Source organism: Eleutherodactylus coqui, chromosome 13 (assembly GCF_035609145.1).
Source record: "Eleutherodactylus coqui strain aEleCoq1 chromosome 13, aEleCoq1.hap1, whole genome shotgun sequence".
Lineage (NCBI taxonomy): Eukaryota > Metazoa > Chordata > Amphibia > Anura > Eleutherodactylidae > Eleutherodactylus > Eleutherodactylus coqui.
In genome coordinates this window covers 30,705,003-30,730,948 of record NC_089849.1, presented here as the reverse complement: position 1 = coordinate 30,730,948, position 25,946 = coordinate 30,705,003, and the positions used below count along the sequence as shown (strand labels likewise).

The 25,946-nt window shown below is 46.6% G+C and overlaps 1 protein-coding gene across 1 annotated transcript in view; it reads left to right on the top strand.

Annotated features, from left to right (window-relative positions):
* Window positions 1–23,881, top strand: part of GRN (granulin precursor) — a 33,377-nt gene extending 9,496 nt beyond the window's left edge. The window contains exons 6-23 of the mRNA XM_066585917.1: window positions 2,553–2,691; window positions 4,407–4,510; window positions 4,589–4,718; window positions 5,935–6,029; window positions 6,109–6,232; window positions 6,493–6,590; window positions 6,708–6,902; window positions 8,126–8,341; window positions 9,147–9,192; window positions 14,510–14,663; window positions 17,365–17,506; window positions 18,149–18,274; window positions 20,066–20,194; window positions 20,273–20,415; window positions 20,491–20,542; window positions 21,119–21,250; window positions 23,347–23,562; window positions 23,639–23,881. Coding sequence (XP_066442014.1) covers window positions 2,553–2,691; window positions 4,407–4,510; window positions 4,589–4,718; window positions 5,935–6,029; window positions 6,109–6,232; window positions 6,493–6,590; window positions 6,708–6,902; window positions 8,126–8,341; window positions 9,147–9,192; window positions 14,510–14,663; window positions 17,365–17,506; window positions 18,149–18,274; window positions 20,066–20,194; window positions 20,273–20,415; window positions 20,491–20,542; window positions 21,119–21,250; window positions 23,347–23,562; window positions 23,639–23,770 — 2,373 coding nt within the window. The 3' untranslated portion in view covers window positions 23,771–23,881. The remainder of the gene's footprint in view (window positions 1–2,552; window positions 2,692–4,406; window positions 4,511–4,588; window positions 4,719–5,934; window positions 6,030–6,108; window positions 6,233–6,492; window positions 6,591–6,707; window positions 6,903–8,125; window positions 8,342–9,146; window positions 9,193–14,509; window positions 14,664–17,364; window positions 17,507–18,148; window positions 18,275–20,065; window positions 20,195–20,272; window positions 20,416–20,490; window positions 20,543–21,118; window positions 21,251–23,346; window positions 23,563–23,638) is intronic.
* The last annotated feature ends 2,065 nt before the right edge of the window (window positions 23,882–25,946 follow it).

The window sequence follows — 25,946 nt, the reverse complement described above, 5'->3', positions numbered from 1 at the left end:
CAGAGATGGCAGAGTTCAGTTGGGTGAGGTAGTTCTACTTGGAGTATTTAACATGGGTCTGTTACTACATATTCCATCCTTACACAGGGCGGCATATTCAGTTGACAGATCCACTTAAAGGGGTTTTCTGGGCACAAATGGAAATTCTGAAATCTAGGTGGTACAGCTAAGCAGTGGCAGCCTGTACCGCTTATCTGCCGCTCTGAACCCTCTTCATCCTGTGCGGCCGGCAATCTGCTATTTACATGCATCACTTCCGCAGTAAATGCAACAGTTACCTAGAACTTTCCTCATGCATAGGACTTGTCTCTCGGCCAACTCTGTAGCTCCGCCCACAGCTTGCAGGTCCTACAACTCGCACCAACCTCCCTCAGAGTGCCAGAGAGCCTACTGGAACAGACGGGACCATCCGGCACGCTGAACTGCACATGAGCAATAGTACTTACTCCCATCATGCACTGCTCACAGAATGTTGGAGGCTATGGACAGGAGAGGAAGTAACAAATGTGGACAGGATGTCAGAGGAATTGGATTTTGTTTTTCTTTTAAGGTGGAGGGTCACATGACCTACAAAATGATGTAGTTAGACTATGTACAGTGAGCCTCGCTTTCCATTCCCAGTCACTGTTACAAGGCTTGTATAAAGAGCCTAATATTGACTTGCAGGAATGCTGCCTTCCAATAGGTGGCGCTGCAGAGGTATTGTTCCATCCCTCTTATTTGAAAATTACTTACTGTGATGGACCTTAGATTTTAAAGTGATGAAACTTATAAAAAAAAAGTAAAAATGCTCCTGCGCTGCCTCAACAATCAACCGGGCTTGACAATAGTGATATTGTCTAAAAGGTTTATTTAAGTACAACGCGTTTCGGCGCATCAAGCGACTTTATCAAGTACATAGAGAATTGTATCACATTACATCTTTATATAGAGACTTACATTTGTGATGTGGCATTCCTGTAAGTGAAGTTCCGGGTGGTTAGTGCTCACATGACCTCCACGTCGTGCGAGTAGCGTCAGCTTGAAGGTTAGCAGAGGTAAAGTGAAACCGAAACTACTTCCGGGAATGTAGGGGGTCACATGAGTGGGGATGTTGGTGTGTCTCTCCGCCTACTCTGATGACGTGTGGACGTCTAGTTTGCCGTGGGCGAGTGCGTGACTGGAATGCATCTATGTTAAATTAAGGGCAGCGTCGGAAAGCGTAATGACGCGGGCCGGCGTGATGACGCGGGATCACGCCAATGACTTCATCACGCCGGCCCGCGTCATTACGCTTTCCGACGCTGCCCTTAATTTAGCATGGATGCATTCCAGTCACGCACTCGCCCACGGCAAACTAGACGTCCACACGTCATCAGAGTAGGCGGAGAGACACACCAACATCCCCACTCATGTGACCCCTACATTCCCGCAAGTAGTTTCGGTTTCACTTTATCTCTGGTAACCTTCAAGCTGACGCTACTCGCATGACGTGGAGGTCATGTGAGCACTAACCACCCGGAACTTCACTTACAGGAATGCCACATCACAAATGTAAGTCTATATAAAGATGTAATGTGATACAATTCTCTCTGTACTTGATAAAGTCGCTTGCATGCGACGAAACACGTTGTACTTAAATAAACCTTTTGGACAATATCACTATTGTCAAGCCCGGTTGATCGTTGAGGCAGCGCAGGAGCATTTTTACTTTTTTTTATAAGTTTCATCACTGCACCATGGGTCCAATCCAGTATTGGACACAGAAGCCCTGCAGCGGACTCCAGCAACCAGGGGACCTGGTCGACGCCGGAGGAAAAGATCCCACGGAGATCTGATAAGCCAACTTGGACAAGGAGGTGTTGGTGGGACTCCTCTCCACAGGAGTTTCCACCATACACCGGGTGAGTCCCATTTATTTTATTTCATTCACATTTTGTAATATTGACACCCTAATGAACTCTCCAAGTTAGCCATTTGAAGCGCCTCCCTGATCATCTTTTTAGATTTTAAAGTGTTAGTTTGTGTCCAGAATACCCCTTTAAAGGGGATATTGAATATTCAAAAAACATGTCTGCTTTTATACAGACCCTAGTACCCCTCCAGTCCATGGGTTCTCTGGTATCGCAGCTCATCTCCATTGAAGTGAATAGGGGTTGTAACGCCACACAACCTGTAGAAGATGTAATGCATGGTTTTTTTTCATCCTGGACAAACCCCTTAAAGGGATCCGGTCAGCCCTTATGGGCTTTATAAACTGTGCCCTCATAGTGCAGGTCCTGATGAGTTGGGGGTATGCACTATATACTTGTCCATCTCCCATGCTGTCACCTGCGGACAGTGCAGTGGACTGGTCTCTGCAGGTTGTGTGCACACCCATAGAGGACAACAGCCGTGTGCAGCCTGCAGAGACAAGTCCGTTGCACGGTCCACAGGTAGCTGGGTACGTATAAGAAAACCGAGCATGGACTTGTTGGGAACAGCACCATAACTTACAATGCTCATAGATAACCAGTAATGGCTTTGGTTTGCTCCCCTGATCTGTTGGCTTGACTTCCGCCTTGTATTTATAGGCCACCTGCTGTAGCGATCATGTGCACTGCTGCCCTCATGCCTCGGTGTGCGACTTGGAACACAGCACATGCATCTCTGAGAATGGAGACGTTCCTCTGTTCAAGAAGGTCCCAGCCATGGTCAAGCTGGCTAGTGCCGGTGAGTTGTGGGGTCCAGTGTGGTTTGTACTATTGGCCTTGGATGCTCTAATATGCAGATTACATTAGGGTCCTGACTTGGTAGATGCAGCCTGGGGCAGTAGAGTACATGTGCAGCGCTGCCTGAAGGTCACTTTGTACCAAGTGTTGCCTCCTATATATTGAAATATTGACTAGATGCAACTTGGGTAGTTAATCCCTTAAGGATGCGGGCTTCTTTTTTTTTTCTCCCTCATTTTTGGTTTCTTCATCCCCCACCCTACCCCTTTAAAAAAATCATAGCTTTTATTTATCCATCGACATAGCTGTATGAGGGCTTGTTCTCTGCGGGACAAGTTGTATATTTCAATAGTATTATTTAACGTACCATATACTGTGCTGAAACTTAAAAAAAATTCTAAAGTGGGATGAAATGGGGGGGGGGGGGGGGGAGAAACAATTCTGCCATCTTTGGTGCATCTTGTCTCTGCGGTGTGCAAACTGCAACAAAATGACATCACTTTATTCTATTTGTTAGTACGATTACTACAGTATCAAATTTATTTATATACATGCGCACACAGGGACCAATCAGAAGCAGCCCTTTCAGCAGGCGGAGATTTTAAACCCCTGCTGCTGAAAGCACTGCAGAGCAGGTCAGGAGGACAAGTGGCTAGATGCGCCTGAGCCCCGGCAGCGACTGAGAGGTGAGTATATTTTTTTGCACATTCTAGGGATGATTTTCAGAGAAGGCCTTATATTTAAAGCCCTTCCCTAAAAATCACTGCAGGGGTTGCCGGCAGCCCATTGCTTTCAATGGGGCTGCAGAAGTGCCGATCTCATTGAAAGCAATGGGAGAACATCATGCTCCTGTGCCATAGCTCTGGCAGGGGAATTCTTCATCCCCGTGGGGAGTCCCCTTTTTACTGAACACTGATAATGCTGTCAGTGTTCAGTGATGAGGGGACTCCCTGTAGAGATGAAGAATTTCCCAGCCACAGCGTGGCAGAGGATTGGGATCTTCTCTGTATGTTCTCAATGGGCTCAGCGCTGCTGCCGCCGGCCCCATTGGCTGCACGATGAAACCCCTGGATGTGACAGCATCCAGGGGTTTCACATCCAAGGAATCCCCTGCTGCAGCTGCCGCAGCAAGGGATAGCGGGCAGTGCACTTAATGTGTGAATTTTGAACGCAGCCAAGTACATTTCTTTTATTCATTTTTTTTTTTTTCAGCGTGACGCCCGCTTCAGTCACGCGAATGTTTGTGCGCATGCATTTTGCACAAAAAAAAAATGCCCCTCTGACTGAGTTTTTGCCTTTTTTCTTTTGATCGCTCCTGCAGTATGATGTAATGCCATACTGCATTAACATCAGACCGCGATCTGACAAGCAATCTATCAAGCCACACCACAGGCATAACTTGATAGGCACTCTGCAATGGCAGCCACGCAGCCTTTCAGAAGGCCCCCGGCTGCTATGACAACCGTACAGGACCCCCAAACATCAGTTGGGTATTTAAATGCTGCTGTCAGAATTGGCAGCACTTAAAGGGTTAGCAGCTCTGATAAGCGGCACCCGTATTGTATGGATCGAGATCGCCCCGCGATCTCCCTTCATAGATACCCTGAAGCTGCAGGACGTAGCTATATGCCAGGCAGCGTTAAGGGGTTAAAGCCCAGCTTGCACCTTTCTGAGACTTGTAATCTAATTTTAAAGCAACCCTCCTTGACTTGGCAGGAAAAGTGCAGGAAGTGAAATGTTCGGACGGATCCTCCTGTCCTGATGGGACAACTTGTTGCCAAATTACAGACAAGCGTTATGGCTGCTGCCCCTTCCTGTCTGTAAGTATCTTCGGGGCAGCAAGCTAACTGGGGCTAATCTTCGTCTTCCCCAGCCCCATCTCATGGACTGTATTGCAGGCCGTGTGCTGTAGTGACCTTGTCCACTGCTGTCCTTCTGGGACCTCCTGTGACATCCCACGTAAGAAGTGTGTGAACGCAAACTTTGAGATTCCAATGTACAACAAGATCCCAACCTTACAGGAGAAAGGTAAATGTATCTACTGAAGACTTGCCTCACCGGGGTGGTTTATGTTGGGGTTCAATGATTTAGTACCTGCAACATTGTTGCTCTTTAGTTACTACAACTCCCAGTGTCTGATTGGAGTGTCACCTGCGGTGTTCAACAGAGCAAGTTTGGCCCTTCCCACCCTATGTCATACATGTAGATGGCATGAGCACAAGAGATGAGCCTATGCCATCTGCAGCAGAAGCTGGCTATGGCTGACAGACTGGGTCTTGCTTTATCGGTGGGGATCTAGGTCACTTTGTATATGCTGTGATCAAACTAATCTCAGCATGTAAGGAGTTAACGGGGAGGGAGCACACTTTTTTTAAAATCATTGGCCAGCTATTTAGAGTGCCATGGGTTGCCAGTAAGTGTTCTCAGGGTTTGCTATGCCTTTCAATGTAATTGAATAGAGATAATACACTGCACAGAAGTATTGCAGTGTATTGTCTGAGTGATCATAAAATCGCAGGTTCAAGGTCCCTCTAGAAAAGTAAGAAAAAAGGGGTGCAAAAAATAAAACCCTTGTTTGCACACTTTTTTCCTTTTGTTTTGTACTTTTTGTTTTGTTCCTTTGGCCTCCCCCTAAAAAAAGCAATAAGTGCTAAGCATATATACCCAAAAATGGTATCAATAAAAACTACAACTCGTCACAATCAGCTAGCCCTCACACAGCTCAATCCATGGAGAAACAAAGTTCTGGGTCTTTCAATGCCGAGATGAGGGAAGTTTTATTCTCCAAAGAAGGGTTTTTATCTTTTAACTTTGGTACTGCACCAACCCATAAAAGGCTATACAGCACAATGAATGCCATAAACTAAAAATGTCAGCATTGATCTCACTCTGCCCCTCCATCCCCAAAAGTAAGTTATACAATGCGTTATATGTGCCCCAAAAATGTTAGCAAGAACTACAGCTCACTGCAGAACGGACAATCCCTCATACAGGTATAGCGATGAAAAAATAAACTATAGCTTTTGAAAACTGGGGATCAAAATTCCCCAAAAGTGGGTTTTTTTAAGGGGCTAAAAGTAGCATTTTTAAACTTCTGACTCTGAATCTTCTGATCTGGTGGGAGTAGCAAGTTACACTGTTGTCTCAGGATGCTTTAAGCTTGGGGTCATCACCAGCATCGTGCCCTAATGAGTAGCTGTTTGCTATCTGACGTGATTTCCCTTAATTTTTCCTACCTCTGCAGCCAAAGTTAAATGTGACGATACTGCCACCTGCCCTGGCGATGAGACCTGCTGCCGCCTGCCCTCTGGAGAGTGGGGTTGTTGTCCCTATACTGAGGTTTGTACCAGTAATTTATGGGAGGGGGGGGGGGGGATGGAGGAATGGCTATGGGATATTTCTGATCTTCTCTTGCTAGGCCGTGTGCTGCGACGATCATCAGCACTGCTGTCCCAGCGGATACACCTGTGTTGAGGGCCAGTGTGAGCAGCAGGAGCGGTCCATCCCTTGGGCTGAGAAGAGGCCAGCTTTAAAGCAGACTAGTAAGTATCCAGTTATAACTATACAATGAACCTTATTCAGGGCCTAATGTCTCGGTAGTTGCCAACAAGTGACATTTTGGTGGCTTCTTAGTTTAGTTTTCTTCTATGGCAAACATGGTGCAACCTCAAGAACTAGAATTCGTGGTGCTGCAAACAATCATAACAGTCTAGGAGTGACCTTAATTTCTTACAATGTGCCCACCTTGCAGGGTTTGCAAGTTATTGATGGACTTGTCACTTCAACGTTTCTACCCTTGTAGGTTCTGATGTCCAATGTGATGAGTCAACTTCTTGCCCTGACAACACAACCTGCTGCCGGCTTCAGTCTGGGGAGTGGGGTTGCTGTCCTTATGAGAAGGTATCTTCTAATGTGTTTTGTAACAACTTGCCCCCAACACTGGCTAACCAACTTCTCTGCTTCTGTCTTCTCTTCTGCCATCTGTCGTTCACCACTGTCTTTCCCCACTCTAAATAGGCCACTTGTTGTCCCAATGGGTCGACATGTGATGAGCAGACTATCTGTGTGTTAGGTCAGTTCTCAACCTCAAGGATCAGCAAGATCAGTGCACAGGTTCCTGAGGTAAAGTGTGACAAGTCTCACAGCTGTGCCCAGGGTACCACATGCTGCCATACAGAGGGTGGAGGCTGGGCATGCTGCCCCCTGGAAGAGGTGAGCTACAATTCCAGCCAACAGTGGTGAATGCTGAACTTTCCGAAGTGACTTGAGTTTTCAGTTGCATGGGGGATAGGTACCTTCAAGACCTGGCCTATGGCAACAGGCTGAATTATTAATAACCACTAAATTAAAGACTCTCACTATCGGTTAGCCCTATAAGCAAAGCTTATGGGCTGGAAATATGTGCCCTGCTGACTTGCAAGTACTCAACTTTTTCCATCATGCCCATAGCTCCACATGAAGCTATGGGCATGATGGAAGAATGAGGGACTTGGTCCTCCCAGTGTAATAATTGGTAGGGGGCCTGGTCATCTTTGTCTATAAGATAGGTGATGGCTATCTCGACCTTCCATTTGTAACGAAATCTCCAAGTACCTGCACTTACAGCTTCAGAGCGCTTCGGATCCTTCCGCCAGCTGAAGACGGACCTATATAGCACTATGTGGTTTTATAAGGCCACCTTCAGCTGCCAGAACGAGCCAAAAACAGCCAACAGAGCAGAAGCGCTCTGAAGGTGAAGGCACCCTTTCAACTGTTTTTCCTGTGAGCTATAATGGCACTCCAGGCCTGTGGGGGCAGGTTCTCTTTATGCTGCTTGTAGTCTTTCTCTTGCTGATTCTTGTTTACCCTTTTATGACCAAGGGTCATTGATGCTCCTGTGCCCAGGTCACATTTTGCCTTTCTGGTATGCCATCCCCAAACGAAACAAGAAGAAAAAATTGTTGCCATCTTTTGACCCCTGTGACTGTTTTTTTTTTTTTTTTTTCATCTTTCTCCATTGATACAGCTGTGGGAGGACTTGTTTGGCAGCTCTGCCTGACTTTTTTTTTTGGTCCAACTTTGGTGTACATATGGCTTAACTCTGATCGTGGCTGCAGTTAGACAGCTGGCACCTGTGGATTGAGCAGCCTTGCCTCCTGAACCTACTGCATACACAGTATATACCAGAGATGGCCATTTAATAACTGCACGTGGGATATGCAGTTGGGATATACATAGCCGTATGTGTTGGGAAGGGGCTAATTGGTTTGCATAGTCTGTGTCCATCTGCAGATTAAAGCCTCTTATACAATAAACTCCTGGAGATGGGAGTGCAGCCCAACCGTTGCTTACCACATGTATGAAACGGACGGGACATATCCTGTGTCTTCGGTCTTCTTTTGACCTCCTTGCACTGCAGCTGTTGACCTTCTGTACTCTTCTCTCCTCCTTATAAGGCGGTGTGCTGCTTAGACCACCTTCACTGCTGTCCCTCTGGCTATACCTGTGACCTGGCATCGGGGACTTGCAATAAACCATCTGGAGCCCTTGAGAAGGCTACCCCTATCCAGCCGCTGGGCTATGTATGGTGCGACTCCTCTCACGCATGCTATGACGGCCAGACTTGTTGTGTAGGGGTTGGTGGGATTTGGACATGCTGCCCTTACCCTCAGGTGAGTATTTGGTATATGGCGGGGGGTTATGCTCCTGTTGAGTATACTACGGCTGACTGTGTGCTTTCCTCGGCAGGGGGTGTGCTGTCCTGATAGAGTACACTGCTGTCCGTACGGCCACGTGTGTCAAAACTATGGAGCCCAGTGTAGTCGGAGTGGGAGTCTGCGGTGGGATCTGATGATGAAGGAGCTGAAGCCCCGTCCTTGAGAAATCAGATGTTAATCCTTTTTACTTCGGTTTCATTGCGCCAAACCAACACTTGTCCAATCACTCAATCAACTGTGAGATCACTGGAATAAAATTTTGTATTTAAGTCTATGAAGGGGGTTGTGCGCTTCTGATTTGGGATGTAGATCGATCCAGGAGCAGTAGAGATTGGATCTCTTATAGCATGTGGCTGTCCATATCACCTTAGCAAAGGTCTGGTCAATGGGACATCAAAGCTGCTATGTGTACAGGGTGACGTCAAAGCCGGATCCAGCGCGATGTCTCAGTATTGGTGTCTTTTATTGGAACTACAATGGTGTACTTGAGTAGGAAGGCATGGATGCGCTACATGATGATTTGGCTCGTGGGGCCCTGGAACTTGGATTTCAGTTTTGTGTTGTGGCCTCTTAAGAGTAAAACCCAACTGCAAAGTTGAAGAGTAGCAGAAATCCGCTTCTGCATGTCTAAGTCCTGTAGGACTGGTGCTAGGGCCAAAGGAAAACAGACTGGAAGTGGCCGCCTCCTGCAAACTTCAGTGTGAACGTATGGGTTGGAATTTGGCGCAATCTCCTCATTGGACCGTTGTGTTGATTCCAGGGACTCAACGTGGATCGTTACCTGAATCTCCTGCAGACGGCGGACAGTTTCCTGGATGATCTGCCCCAATCATAGCAGATGGAGGCCACACCCCATACGCTTTCCTTCAGTCGTAGCTGTGGTCACAGCAGATTTCTGCTTCTTGCATTCTACTCTTCAACTTTGCAATTGGGTTTTACTCTAATCTATTACAGGGGCCACAACACAAAATGAAAATCAATGTTCCCAGTTGCCCCTACCCCAAAAAAACAAAAAAAAATGTAACCCACTGCTTCTGTTTTTTTTTTTTTTTATAGCCTCAGTCCAAGGCTGCATTCCCACGAACGTATATCGGCTCGGTTTTCACGCCGAGCCGATATACGTCGTCCTCATCTGCGGGGGGGGGGGGGGGGGATGGAAGAGTCAGGAGCAGGAACTGAGCTCCCGCCCCCTCTCTGCACTATTTGCAATGAGGAGAGGTGGGACGAGGGCGGGGCTAATTCTCTGAACTTAGCCCCACCCCCTTTCATTGCAAATAGTGCAGAGGGGTGGAGAGGAGGCAGAGAGAGGGTGGGAGCTCAGTTCCTGCTCCTGGCTTGCCCCCCGCCCCTTTCCCCCTGCACATGAGGACGACTTATATCGGCTTGGCGTGAAAACCGGGCCGATATACATTCATGTGAATGCACCCTTACTATGATTTGATTCCCTACAGGGTTGCCATTTTTCCTGTTCCCTAGTGCAGAGCAGGCAAACAGAAACCTTGACTGCAGATGTGAACAGAGCCTTACTGCTATAGACTGTAACTGGCTGTAGCCTAAGCAATTGAATGGGGTATTTGCATGGGCTTAAAAATGGATTGCACTTGCATGATGTGAGCGCAATTCCTTGGGACCATAAATAAAAGTTGTTGTTTTTTTTTTTTTTTTGCTTGTGAAAAATGCATGCAGCACAGGATGAAGCAGACTGGTAAAAAAAAACTCTCTTGCAATTGCCTGTGTGAATATACGCTACCTGCTCATGTACACAGCAATGCATAATTGCACCTGGAGTCCCTGTGCAACTACATGGTACCTCCTGGAGGGACTAGATTATCCCCTTGAAGTGCTTCTGTAGGAGAATACCACCATAATGCAGTAGTCATTGCTGATTTAAAGGGATTATCCAGGGAAGCAAAAACTTACCTGATCCAGTTCAGGCCCAGCAGGTTTCACATGTGCTATGGACCTCGGTGAGGTCATCACAGGGGCGTGGCTTGTTTTAATAACTGAGCCAGCCTCTTCTGTCTTGGCCCATGCGCTCATTATCTTGTACACATCAGATTTTACACTGATGTGTGTCTTTGACTATGGGTGGAAGGCACAAATGAAATGGGTCTCCCTTGTATGGAAGTTTTTGGTTCATTTGAATGAACTTGCTTAGCGGATCAGAAGAGAAGTTGCATGCAAAATGTTGACTGTGATCAGTGCCAGCAGCCTCTGGACATCACGAATGGAGCTGGTTTTCAATACTTGCATGTTACTTCCCAGTTATGGAGGTCAGGATCACAGCTGTCATACACAGTACATGGCTGATCTTGTTAGACTAATCACACTTTCCAACCAGTCCCCTTTTTCACACTCCTCCAAGCTATTTTTGCTCCTCTGTAGTTAGTGGAAACTGCTATTTCTAAACTTGGCCCCAAATTTATACTAGTGTGCATATAGTTATGTAGTGACCTTTTAATTCCATAGACTGCACATATACAACGTTTCCCCCAAAATAAGACTTACATTTTTATTTTTTTTTTTGCCCCAAAAGAGGCACTACGCCTTCTTTTTCAGGAGGTCTTATTATACTTGCCTGGCAGGCTCGGTCCAGGTCTCTCCCGCTGCTTCCGACAGGCCTCAGCCACTCATACAACATCACTTCCTGGTTACGGGATTCATAAAGCAATGGCTCAGCAGTGGTCAAAGAAACCAATCACAGCCATCGCTTCCTGGAGGTGGGACTTATAAATGACCGGAACCAGGAACATGGGAGAAATGGGATGTGCTAGTGAATGTGCTGTGTACATGTGATTAGATATGTGTTGCCGCTGTTCTCTGGACAGTTGCACTGATTTTTGGAGGAAGCAGTCAGGAGGTAGGCGTTCCAAAGCAGACAGCGGGAGGACCATGCAGTGGAAGAGGACAGGTATGTACCACAGGTGGGGTGTTAACAGATTTGGACAACCCCTTTAAAATATACAGCCCCCATATCTGACCGTAGGGCGGTTCTTGCTAATGTAGTCTGACTTCACTGTATGGAGACCTGGTGGTACACGGCGCCTATTTCCTGCTAGGGTTCAGCAGCAGATGTCTGCGCCATTCCTTCCGCTTTCTTGGTACCATACAAAAGGGATTACACCACCCAGAGAATTACATCCTGTTACGTAATAGGAAACCCTTCTACGGGGAGCTGGAGCTCTGATTTATAAGCCAATCTCAGAGGGATTTGTCCAGAGGGCAGCAGGCATAGATGCGGGCGCACGTGGCACTTGTCTGCCATAAACGTATAGCCACCAGATGTACTGTACTCATTGGCTGGCAGTTCCTGGGCGGTTTTAATGCTGCCTAAAGGCCCATTTACAAATGACAGTTTGAGCAATCATTAGAGATGAGCGAGTATACTCGCTAAGGACAATTGCTCGATCGAGCATTGTCCTTAGTGAGTATCTCCCCGCTCGGCAGAGAAGGTTCGGCTGTCGGCGCGGGTGACAGGTGAGTTGCGGCCATGAGCAGGGGGGAGCGGAGGGGAGAGAGAGATCTCCCCTCTATTCTTCCCTGCTCTCCCCGCCGGCAGCCGAATCTTTGCTCCCGAGCGGGCAGTTACTCTCTAAGGGCAATGCTCGATCGAGCAATTGCCCTTAGTGAGTATGCTCGCTCATCTCTAGCAATCATCTTTTAGATGGGGCACTCCCCAGTGGCCTCTAGTAAGCCCATCACCACAGGTCAGGTGATGCTGAAGTTGCATCACCTGACCAGCTGTGCTGTGCTCACAAGAGGCCAGCGGGGAGCGCCGACGGCGCAAAGACTTCAAACGTGAGAGCCGTATCTTCTGCAATCTGCTGCGGATAGGCAACGGTTTTCAGATGTGGAATTTGTTGCTGCAGCGTTCCCTCTACATGTAAACATACCCTTGGGTGCTACTCCCGTCTGCGTCAGAGCCCCGGGCGCAGATCCGGCAGGAAATGCTGTACAAAAAGTTGTGCATGCAGAAAGCGAGGGGGCCCCCATTATAGTCTAGGGTCTGTTCGCAGTTTGGTTCCGTTATGAGACCCGGTCATCCGAGGGATTCCGTCCTCCTGCTGACGCACGTTTGACTTATTTCAATAGTTTGTGATTAGCAATGCTAGACTGGTTTCAAAACTGGTTATGGCCCATACAACGGAGTATAGGCAGTGACTATGGGTGGTGTGCGCCGACCTGATAACAGCCCATACTGAGAGCAGCTTTAATAGCGGGAGAGAACGAGTTGTTTTCTTTTAGGTTTTGTGAAATGAAACTTCTTGCAGCGCTGACTCATCATTGTGGAAGAGTGATGGACTTGTGCAATACAGGATTTACCAGGCAGGGGAACCAATTCCAGTGCTGGCATGTTGATGACTGCTCGGCCCATATATGTAATCCATCAGCATATGCCATAGCTCCGTTTCCAGGACTTCTATATTGATGATCTGACTCTTGGTGCCTCACCTATCAGATGTTTAGAGGGGGTGGGCACTTGGCCGCTGACATCATTCATCAATCCCTTGGCCGTTCTGTAGCCTAGTCCCATTCTGGTGATTGGATTGAGTAACGGTAGCGGGCATGACTGGTATACAATGTGAGAAGGCTGTAGTGCCCATCTGAGCGCCATGGTCCATTCAAACTGATTCCCACAGGGTGCTGGAAGACTATCTCTACCAATCTCATGGCGACCTATGAAGTTGCAGAAGACTCTTTTATGGTGCGTTCACATGTTGCAGAGATGCTGTAGTCGCAGGCTTTCTGCAGCAGATTAGTAATCCGCAGCAGTTTTTCTTTTCCGCTACATGTGAACAGAATTCACTTTAATCCCATTCACTTAAACATTTCGCTGCGGAAAATTCACAGCGTTTTCGCAACGTACGAACGCAGCCTTAAAGGGGTTGTTGGAGCCAAAAGTCCCCTTTTTTTTTTTCTTTTAAGCCAAGTCAATAGACATTCAAATACTTTTTGCCTTATTGTTTCCCTGGGCTTCACTGCTGCCGGTCTTTTAGCATCTACATCTGCAGCATCAGGAGAACTAGGCTCACCGATTGGCCGGTGCTAGATGTGTCAACAGTACACAGAAATTACACCCCCCCCCCCCCCCCCAATGCCATTTCTTACAAAAGTGCATACACCTACCCTAAACACCACAAGAACGAGAAATGACCTGATCAGACAACCTCCCTGCTATACCCAAGAGATAAATGTTTATGCACAAAAATGAGGGATCACGATTCCCAATGCATAAACAGTCCTGGGAAAGCTATAGCATTACATCATACTGCGGGAGCGATCAAAGCATCGCATGTTGTAGTCCCCCAGGGGGACTTAAAAGTAAAGTGAAAAAAAGAGCATTAAAGTTTTTTTAATTGTAAAACAAACAAACAAACAAAAAAGGTTAAATCACCCCCCTTTTGCCATATCTATAATTAAAAAGTCTAAATAATAAAATAAAAATACATATTTGGTAGCGCAAATATTTACCCGCACTGTGAACATCGTCTGAAAAAAAGAAAAAGAACGCCAGAAATGCACTTTCAGTCATCCTGTCTCCCAGAAAAACCGTGATAAAAAGTGATCAAAAAGTCGTACGTATTCCAAATTAGTACTAACGGAAACTTCAGGAAATCCCACAAAAAATGAGCCATTTCTGAACTACGTCGACGTAAAAAAGTTATTGCGTGCACAAGAGGACAGCAGAAAATAATTGAAAAAAATTAAATGTCTTCGAAAAAAAAAAATAGTATAGTACAAAAAAAAACTATACACGTTTAGTATCGTATGGACTCATAGAATAAAGTTGTCATTTTTGTTGGAGTTTGTGCGCTGTAGAAACGACGCGCTGAAAGATGGCGGAATGTAGTTATTTTTTTTTTCATTTTACTCCACTTAGAATTTTTTTAAAAGTTTTTCAGTACATTTTATGGTACAGTAAATAGCACCATTGGAAAATACAACTCGTCCCACAGAAAACAAGCCCTCATACAGCGACGTTGATGGGTAAATAAAGGAGTTACGAAAGGAGAATGAAAATGGAAAAAATAAAAATAAAAAAGGGGGCCGCGTCAGGAAGGGGTTAATATATGCAATGGAATACCTCTAAATAAAGTGAGCAATATTGTATTCGATATTAAGGCCACCTGGTGTCTCCGTATCCAGCTCATATACCCATCGTAATTCACACAGCTTTAATCTTCACCTCCTCCATGTGCCTTAGGCACCTCATCAATGACCCGAAAGTGAAGCTGACTTACGGAATGTCCCACTTCCAGGAAGTGATTAGTCACAGGTACTTCTCTATTGCCCGTACGCACCGTACTCTTATGTTTAGATATGCGTTGCCTCCATGGTGGTCTCCCCAATGTACAAAAAGCCACACAGGCGGGACCACCGTGTATACGACGTAAGAGGACCTGCATGTAAACCTACTCTTGATTGGATAACTCTGTCCCATACGGGGATGGGTAAACGTGTCCTCCTTGAGGAGGTTGCCACAAGAGGCGCATCCTAAGCAGGTAAAGCAACCCCTCCCCCCCACCCCCCACCCGGAACTACCTGACTGATCCCTTGACTCAACACCCTGCAAAAGCCTTCCAGTACGCACAATCCTGTCACGAGCATTAGTACCACGACGATATGACCTTAAGGGTGGTTGACTAAATTCACGAATATGTGGATGACATTTGGACAAAATACTCCAATGTCTCTGCAAAATTTTAGAAATTTTGAAACTAGCGGTGCAATATAGAATCATAAAAATGGTAGAGTTGGAAGGGACCTCCAGGGTCATCGGGTCCAACCCCCTGCTCAGTGCAGAATTCACTAAATCCTCCCAGACAGATATTTGTCCAGCCTTTGTTTGAGCACTTCAATTGAAGGAGAACTCACCACCTCCCGTGGTAACCTGTTCCACTCATTGAACACCGTCGCCGTTCAATATGTGGAAACAAAGGGGACCTGCATGAAGCTTCTCATTATAACCAATTTGCAGCAAACCAGTAAAATCTTCTGGAATATGATTAATTCCTATAAGAGTATCAATCCTATTCTGTTTAGGGCGTAAAAGCTCATTCCTTGATTTGGTCAAAGCTCTTACTTTATGTTCATAAACCAATTCTTTTGGGTAGCCACTTTCTATAAATTTATTGGCTATTTCATCCAGCCTGACATTAACAAAGTCCTCTTCTACTATCCTCCTAACTCGGAGCATTTGGCTCCATGGGAGGGATCTTAAAGTACCTGGAGGATGGTAACTAAAATTGAGGCTGTTGTTCTTGTCTGTGGGCTTACGATATAAATCTGTTTTCAACGTCTCACCACTTCTAATGATCATAACATCCAAAAATTAGACCTGGGTGTGAGAACATACCATAGTGAATTTCAATCCAGGCAAAATGTTGTTAAGCTCATTGTGATCATGGAGATCATCTTCCATTCCTGTCCAAATGAAAAATATATCATCAATAAGCTTCCAGCAGCCCTGGACATTGGTCCAGGCTGGGGAGGTATATATAGAGATGTCTCTTCCACATGTGCCAAAAACAAATTTGCGTAGCCAGGGGCCACGTTTGACCCCATGGCTGTACCCCGAATTTGACGGTACAATGTACCGTTGTACAAAATAACATTGTTGTGCTCTAGGAGCAAGGACAGAGTTCATTTGATGATTAGACAAGGTTGAATTCAACAGATGCCATTTGACCGCATCTAACCCCTGATCATGCTCAATAATCGTATACAGGGATACAACATCAAACGAGCCTAAAAGGCTGCCATCTGATACCTGTAAATCCTTAATTTTAATAAGAAAATCAGTTTTATCCTGTACATACGATTTGGTGCCAATCACAAACTGCTTGAGGACTCTGTCCAAAAACCTCGAAGCATTGTTGAACAGAGCCCCATGGCCAGATATGATAGGCCATCCCGGAGGGTCCCTCAAATTCTTGTGCACCTTAGGTAGGGTATACATGCATTATTGTTGCAGTTTTTAATTGCACTGCTTGCACTCCAGTATCATTGGCTGAATAGTTGAAAGTGCCGCCATAGTGGTGGGCACCCAGCTTACCTAGTCATATACAGTCAATCGCTCTGGATAGTTGGTATACAGGGGGTGGACAAAAATACGGAAACGCTGTATGAAATGCATGCCTGTAGTTACAGGGAATTATAAATCATATTTCAATAAGACATGTAGAGACCAATTTTAAGTGTAGGTAATATGACACAGATGCTGCCGGGCAGAAGTGAACATCTGCCTGACAACAAGGTTCCATTAGTCAGGGGTTTGAGCCACTCAGCTACTGGCACCAGCTGGCTTCTAACTCACCCAGAGCAGGGTAAGAGGTGAAGTCAACACAAATATGGTGGGAAAGCTCTCTGCCAAGCAGGGATCAAAGGGCAGCTCAGTGCTAATTGTTAAAATGCATTTCTAAGGTGTTTCCATATTTTTGTCCACCCCCTGTATATGGAGGGCAGTACTGTAGTTTTGCTGGCACTGCTGTATTTATTCTTCCTGTTGTAGGAATCTGAAAATCAGTGTTATCTGAGGGGAGATAGTGCTATAACAGGGGATGAGGTCTGCTGATAGCGGTGACGGCGGTTTATCACGAGGAGAGAAAATAACAAGTTTCAGCGAGGAGAGAAAATAATAAGTTTCGGTGGTAGAAGAGGAAGTAAATAAGACTACTTATGAGGAGTGCTGCTAGATAAGACTGGTATGAGAAGTGCTGCTAGATAAGATGACGGATAAAGCACTCAGTGCCAAGTGATGCCCACAAGTACTGTAACCATCGGATTCCGCACATAGTCTGCTATAACTGGTGCAGTATATATAGGTCGGAGGACGTTATTCTACACCATTAGTAATAGAAGTCCTGCACAGGGGTGGCATTGTTGGCACCACATATATGCTGCCAGTGCTTCCTGAGAGATAGCCACATGGGTCCTTCCCGATTGAGTTATTAAGGTCTGTCTTTATTTTACTGCAGAATGGTCCCTCCTTGGTCCCTCCTGCTGTTGGTCGCCTCGGCTGCCGCTGTACGATGTCCCAATGGGAGAGAATGTGGCGCGGGAACGCTGTGCTGCGAACTGCCTGACGGGAATGGCTACGGGTGCTGTCCAGACAATGAGGTAAGACAGGTATCTTCTGATTGGCTATTATATTCCAACTTCAAGCCGCCATATTTTGCTGAGCAGGAGGTAACAGAATCTGGCCATTATATGGGACACAGCTCTGTGACTATGGGGTGATTACTGTGAGTGAAGGCCTGGATGGCCATGGCAATATCTATAGGCGCTTTGGTCTAAGGGTCATATTGTCAGACTGCACCACTCAAGGGCTGCAATAAAACATAAAGGTGTTACCATCTGAGACATCTATAGCCTAGTGGCAGTATGTCAGAAGTATCTGATTTATGGGGGATCCACCTCTGAGACTCCCATCTATAGAGAAGATTGGCGGTTCATTACTTCTATGGCTCTCTAGAAAGGAGGCTTGCATATTTTTGGAGCTGCGTGCATAGAAGAGAAGGAAACGCCACTTATTGGACATCTACGGCATGTCCTGTGGATATTTGTGATGCTGCACCGAACAATATGGTGGACTCCCAATTCTGCACCCCTGTCATAGTGAATGGCTGTTCAGAGAGGATATCAGATAAGGTTCCTGGTGTGTGACTGCCTGGCATGGTAACGGGCAAAGTCTACATCACTGTAATGATTGGCAGCGACAACCAGTTCTCTCCATTATCGGTTATCTTGTCACCGTGCCAGGTCGTGACCCGTGCCCTTCCAATGATCACATCTGGGGTTTCCTGTTCGGATGATGAGGGTTGTCCTGAAGAATACTCCTGCGTTGGCACTTCTCAAGGAGGATCTGCCTGCTGTCCTTATACCCAGGTAAGAAGTCTTCTGCATTCTCTGTATATAGGAGTAGGCACTGATAATACATGGGCTATACCCGCAGAGCATTAGAGGGTTGTCTGGGACTTGTAGTATTGATGACCTATCCTGAGGACAGGTCATCAATACTACATCAGCTGGGGTCTGATGCTTGGTATTACTGCCGAATATTTGGCCCGTTGTCTGTATGGACTATGCTGGAAGCAAATGGTGCTGTCAGTATTGCAACAGTGTGGTCAAGGATTTGAGCAGCGAACACCTATCGATCTATTCTAAGAATGGGTCACTAATGGTAAAATTCTGGACAACCCCTATTACATATGTAGCAATTAACGGACCCCCACCTACCTTGTTTTCCTCAAAATAAGACCCTGTCTTATATAAATTTTTTGCGCCAAAATGGGCACGGGGTCTTATTTTCTGGAGATGTCTTATACTCTCCTAGCAGGCCCCATCTAGGTCCCTCCCGCTGCTTTCCGGCGTTCCTGCAGGCTTCCGTACAGTTATCAGCGCCGACAGAACATCTCTTACTGGTAATGGGGTTTGAAAACCCCGCCTCCAGCAAGAGATTTCTCTGATTGTCTGAGCCACGGCACTCGAGAAACAATCGGAGCAATCGCTTGCTGGAGGCGGGGTTTTTTATACCCCATTACCAGCAAGGGATGTTCTTTTGGCGCTGACAACTGCTGTAACGCCAGAGAGCAGTGGGAGGGACCCGGATGGCGCCTGCTAGTTGAGTATTCCTTTTTTTTCCAGCCAGGGCTCATTTTTGGTGTAGCGCTTATATTTCAAGACCACCATCACCCCTCCTCCTGAAAATCAGGCTGGGGCTTATCGGATAGTTCTTACTTTCAGGGAAACACGATATTACTAGATGGTGTGACTCACTGTGCTAAAAAACATGTGCCTAGTGTATGGCCCAGTTGCGTCTTCTAATTCCTGGTGTGTGTGGAGGAAGACGCCATGATAAGGCCATCATAACTAACTGAAGTTTTCTTGGCCTGACCAGGGAGCATCTTGCCAGGATGGACATCACTGCTGTCCCTCAGGGAGTCGCTGCTCTGGAGATGGTTCTTGTGTCCCAGGTAAGAAATCTGTTATTTCATGTTCCACTTCTCCCATTCCAGGTTAATAACTAGAGATGAGCGAGCATACTCGCTAAGGACAATTACTCGATCGAGCATTGTCCTTAGCGAGTACCTGCCCCCTCGGAAGAAAAGGTTCGGCTGCCGGCGCGGGTGAGAGGTGAGTTGCGGCAGTGAGCAGGGGGGAGAGAGGGAGAGAGAGATCTCCCCTCTGTTCCTCCCCGCCGCTCCCCGCCCGCTGCCGGCAGCCGAACCTTTTCTTCTGAGCGGGCAGGTACTCGTTAAGGGCAATGCCCGCTCATCTCTATTAATAACCCTACTTGTTCTTCATTATCAAACCTGTCGGCCATAATCTGTCCTGATGGGAGATCAGAGTGTCCGAATGATGCAACCTGCTGCCAGATAGCCGGCCATATCTTGGGGTATTGCCCTATACCATAGGTAAGGTGACGTGTTGGGGGGCTTTACGCTGCATCCACACGGACATTTAAAGACTGCTGTCAGAATTGGCAGCACTTAAAGGCTTAGTAGCTCTGATAACCGGTACCCGCATTGCATGGAGCGAGATCGCCCCGCGATCTCCCTTCATACATACCCTGAAGCTGCAGGATGTAACTATATGCCAGGCAGCGTTAAGGGGTTAAAGCCCAGCTTGCACCTTTCTGAGATTTGCTCGGTCAATACTTTAATGTAACTTAATTTTAAAGCAACCCTCCTTGACTTGGCAGGAAAAGTGCAGGAAGTGAAATGTTCGGACGGATCCTCCTGTCCTGATGGGACAACTTGTTGCCAAATTACAGACAAGCGTTATGGCTGCTGCCCCTTCCTGTCTGTAAGTATCTTCGGGGCAGCAAGCTAACTGGGGCTAATCTTCGTCTTCCCCAGCCCCATCTCATGGACTGTATTGCAGGCCGTGTGCTGTAGTGACCTTGTCCACTGCTGTCCTTCTGGGACCTCCTGTGACATCCCACGTAAGAAGTGTGTGAACGCAAACTTTGAGATTCCAATGTACAACAAGATCCCAACCTTACAGGAGAAAGGTAAATGTATCTACTGAAGACTTGCCTCACCGGGGTGGTTTATGTTGGCTTTTAATGATTTGGTACCTGCGACATTGTTGCTCTTTAGTTACTACAACTCCCAGTGTCTGATTGAATTGTCACCTGCGGTGTTCAACAGAGTAAGTTTGGCCCTTCCCACCCTATGTCATACATCTATAAGCGCTGCGGAATATGATGGCGCTATACAAATAAAGATTATTATTATTATATGGCATGAGCACAAGAGATGAGCCTAGACAGGACGCGTTTCTACTCCATTAGTAGATCTTGATCACCTGATCTTAGGAAGTTGCGTCACTCCCTTAAATGTCTGAATAAATTTAAAATCAATTAAAAACAATACAAAGCAGCTGACCTACAAGACCCTTTGTCTAATTTGCATAAACTACATTTAACCCCCTATATATGCTGTGAGCAAACTGATCTCGGCATGTAAGGAGTTAACGGGGAGGGAGCACACTTTTTGACATCATTTGCTATTTAGAATGCCATGGGTTTCCAGTAAGGGCTAATGCCCATGGCCGGATTTCCGCCACGTCACACCGCAGCTATTAGATTCTATTCAACCAAATAGCTCAAAGTTCACGTTGCGGAATTCCGCAGCGTGAAATAGCCCGCAGCATGTCCTATTTGCCGCGGGAATACGCATGGCCGGCTTCCATTGTAGTCAACTTGCAGGGTTTGCAAGTTATTGATGGACTTGTCACTTCAACGTTTCTACCCTTGTAGGTTCTGATGTCCAATGTGATGAGTCAACTTCTTGCCCTGACAACACAACCTGCTGCCGGCTTCAGTCTGGGGAGTGGGGTTGCTGTCCTTATGAGAAGGTATCTTCTAATGTGTTTTGTAACAACTTGCCCCCAACACTGGCTAACCAACTTCTCTGCTTCTGTCTTCTCTTCTGCCATCTGTCGTTCACCACTGTCTTTCCCCACTCTAAATAGGCCACTTGTTGTCCCAATGGGTCGACATGTGATGAGCAGACTATCTGTGTGTTAGGTCAGTTCTCAACCTCAAGGTCCAGCAAGATCAGTGCACAGGTTCCTGAGGTAAAGTGTGACAGGTCTCACAGCTGTGCCCAGGGTAACACATGCTGCCATACAGAGGGTGGAGGCTGGGCATGCTGCCCCCTGGAAGAGGTGAGCTACAATTCCAGCCAACAGTGGTGAATGCTGAACTTTCCGAAGTGACTTGAGTTTTCAGTTGCATGGGGGATAGGTACCTTCAAGACCCGGCCTATGGCAACAGGCTGAATTATTAATAACCACTAAATTAAAGACTGTCACTATCTGTTAGCCCTATAAGCAAAGCTTATGGGCTGGAAATATGTGCCCTGCTGACTTGCAAGTACTCAGCTTTTTCCATCATGCCCATAGCTCCACATGAAGCTATGGGCTTGATGGAAGAATGAGGGACTTGGCCCTCCCTTTCTAATGATTGATAGGGGTCCTGGTCATCTTAGCTATCACCTATCTTATAGACAATCTCGACCTTCCATTTGTAACAAAATCTCAAAGTACCTGCACTTACAGCTTCAGAGCGCTTCAGATCCTTCCGCCAGCTGAAGACGGACCCATATAGCGCTATGTGGTTTTATAAGGCCACCTTCAGCTGTCAGAAGGAGCCGAAAACAGCCAACAGAGCAGAAGCGCTCTGAAGGTGAAGGCACCCTTTTAACCGTTTTCCCTGTAAGCTATAATGGCACTCCAGGCCTGTGGGGGCAGGTTCTCTTTATGCTGCTTGTAGTCTTTCTCATGCTGATTCTTGTTAACCCTTTTATGACTAAGGGTCATTGATGCTCCTGTGCCCAGGTTACATTTTGCCTTTCTGGTATGCCAACCCCGCTTTAAAAAAAATAAAAATAACTTTGTGTTCTTTAAATAACATGACTACATGAGGGCTTGTTTTTTCAATAGTACAATTTAACATATCTTATGAATTGGCAAACTTTTTTTTTTCCTCCATTGATACAGATGTGGGAGGGGAGGACTTGTGTTTGGCAGCTCAGCCTATAACTTTTTATGGGTCCCACTTTGGCATACAACTTTTTTTTGGGGGGGGGGGGGATACTATAGCATGCGCAATTCTGGGATTGTGTAACTTTGTCTATGCCTACCACGTGGGATTAATAATGTGATATCTGATAAATCGGACTTTTACTGGTGTAGCAATGCCAGTTTTTACTTTCTTTGATATGACAACTGGGAAAGGTATTTAATTTGTTAAATTTTATTTGTAATTCACTTTTTGGTTTTTTTTTTTATTCCCCATAGGGTCACTTGAACTTACAATGGTTTGATTTCTTATACAGTGTAACGCAATTCTATGGTATTGATTATACTTTGTTTTAACAGCCATCCTATTAGGACATGCCATAGGCAGGTCTTGGTAGGCAACCAATCATGACAGCCCTGGGGGCCTTCAGAATACCCCAGGCTGCTGTGACAGCCATATGTTGCCCTGCAATTTAATCTCAGGTCACATTTTGGCACATTTGAATCCCAATTAATCTGGACATTTAAATGCCACTGTCAGAATTGATGGCTGCGGTTTAAAGGCTTAACTCTGATCGTGGCTGCAGTTAGACACCCGGCGCCCGCTGTGTATAGAGCAGTCTTGCCTCCTGAACCTACTGCATACACAGTATATACCAGAGATGGCCATATAATAACTGCACATGGGATATGCAGTTGGAATATACATAGCCGTATGTGTTGGGAAGGGGCTAATTGGCTTGCATAGTCTGTGTCCATCTGCAGATTAAAGCCTCTTATACAATAAACTCCTGGAGATGGGAGTGCAGCCCAACCGTTGCTTACCACATGTATGAAACGGACGGGACATATCCTGTGTCTTCGGTCTTCTTTTGACCTCCTTGCACTGCAGCTGTTGACCTTCTGTACTCTTCTCTCCTCCTTATAAGGCGGTGTGCTGCTTAGACCACCTTCACTGCTGTCCCTCTGGCTACACCTGTGACCTGGCATCGGGGACTTGCAATAAACCATCTGGAGCCCTTGAGAAGGCTACCCCTATCCAGCCGCTGGGCTATGTATGGTGCGACTCCTCTCACGCATGCTATGACGGCCAGACTTGTTGTGTAGGGGTTGGTGGGATTTGGACATGCTGCCCTTACCCTCAGGTGAGTATTTGGTATATGGCGGGGGGTTATGCTCCTGTTGAGTATACTACGGCTGACTGTGTGCTTTCCTCGGCAGGGGGTGTGCTGTCCCGATAGAGTACACTGCTGTCCGTACGGCCACGTGTGTCTAAACTATGGAGCCCAGTGTAGTCGGAGTGGGAGTCTGCGGTGGGATCTGATGTGGAAGGAGCTGAAGCCCCGTCCTTGAGAAACCAGAAGTTAATGCTTTTTACTTCGGTTTCATTGCGCCAAACCAACACTTGTCCAATCACTCAATCAACTGTGAGATCACTGGAATAAAATTTTGTATTTAAGTCTATGAAGGGGGTTGTGCGCTTCTGATTTGGGATGTAGATCGATCCAGGAGCAGTAGAGATTGGATCTCTTATAGCATGTGGCTGTCCATATCACCTTAGCAAAGGTCTGGTCAATGGGACATCAAAGCTGCTATGTGTACAGGGTGATGTCAAAGCCGGATCCAGCGCGATGTCTCAGTATTGGTGTCTTTTATTGGAACTACAATGGTGTACTTGAGTAGGAAGGCATGGATGCGCTACATGATGATTTGGCTCGTGGGGCCCTGGAACTTGGATTTCAATTTTGTGTTGCGGCCTCTAAGAGTAAGGGCTCATATCCACGGGCGGGTTTGAATTCCGGGATCCGCGTGGGGCACCTGCGCGGATGATCCGGAGTTCAAGCTACCCATAGACAATCATGGGCGCCCGCAGCTTAATTAACCCTTTCCAATCCACTGTCTGACATATAAAGACATTCTGATTGAAGGCTGTACAGCTCCGATGTTGGAAGACGTCCGGCAGGGTATTCTTACTGTAGATTACTGGCCGCTCTGTTGTCGGGGGCCTCTCCAGCATAGCCCATACCGCAGTACTGGCTCTAGCCAGCAGATGGCACCCTTGTATAATGGCAGAAAAAGCAAGCCCCCTAGGAAACCCTGAATCCAAAATTGGATTGCAAAGTATTAAAGCATGCGGATTTGTTTTCCGGACCTTCCAGTCTGGCCCGCCCACATGCACAGAGGAGACGATGGACGACCCGCACGCATCCGGACTGGTAAGTAATGTCTTCATGCCGCGGGAGGGTGGAATCCTGCAGTGGGGCTCCCGCTCACTGAACCCGACCCCGCCCGTGGACATAAGGCCTAAAACCCAACTGCAAAGTTGAAGAGTAGCAGAAATGTACTTGCTGCATCTCTAAGTCCTGTAGGCCTGGTGCTATGGCTGAAGGAAAGCAGACTGGAAGTGGCCGCCTTCTGCAGATTTCAGCGTGAACATATGGGTTGGAATTTGGCGCAATCGCCTCATTGGACCGGTGTTGATGCCAGGAACTCAACGTGGATCGTTACCTGAATGTCCTGCAGACAACTGACTACTTCCTGGATGATCTGCCCCGATCGTAGCGGAAGGAGGCCACACCCCATACGCTTTCCTTCAGTCGTAGCTGTGGTCACAGCAGATTTCTGCTTCTCATCTGCTACTCTATAACTGAGCAATTGGGTTTTACCCTCTATCTCTTACAGGGGCCACAACACAAAATTAAAATCTAGCACCCCTACCCCAAAAAAGGAAAAAAAAGTAACATGCTGCTTTTGCCTCATGATGGTGGGGTTTTTTTTGTTTTTTTTTTACCACATGGGACCATAAATTAAAAAAAAAAAAAGATTTTTTTTTAATGCTTGTAAAATGCATGCAGCACCGGACAAATCAGACTGATTAGTAAAAAAAATCTATCTTGCAATTGCCTGTGTGAATATACCCCTACCTGCTCATGTACACAGCAATGCATAATTGCACCTGGAGTCCCTGTGCAACTACATGGCACCTCCTGGAGGGACTAGATTATCCCCTTGAAGTGCTTCTGTAGGAGAATACCACCATAATGCAGTAGTCATTGCTGATTGAGTATCCAGGGAAGCAAAAACTTACCTGATCCAGTTCAGGCTCAGCAGTTGTCGCATGTGCTATGGACCTCGGTGAGGTCATCACAGGGGCGTGGCTTGTTTTAATAACTGAGCCAGCCTCTTCTGTCTTGGCCCATGCGCTCATTATCTTGTACACATCAGATTTTACACTGATGTGTGTCTTTGACTATGGGTGGAAGTCACAAATGAAATGGGTCTCCCTTGTATGGAAGTTTTTGGTTCATTTGAATGAACTTGCTTAGAGGATCAGAAGAGAAGTTGCATGCAAAATGTTGACTGTGATCAGTGCCAGCAGCCTCTGGACATCACGAATGGAGCTGGTTTTCAGTGCTTGCATGTCACTTCCCAGCTATGGAGGTCAGGGTTACAGCTGTCATACACCGTACAGGGCTGATCTTGTTAGACTAATCACACTTTCCAATAAGTTAAAGGGAACCAGTCCCCA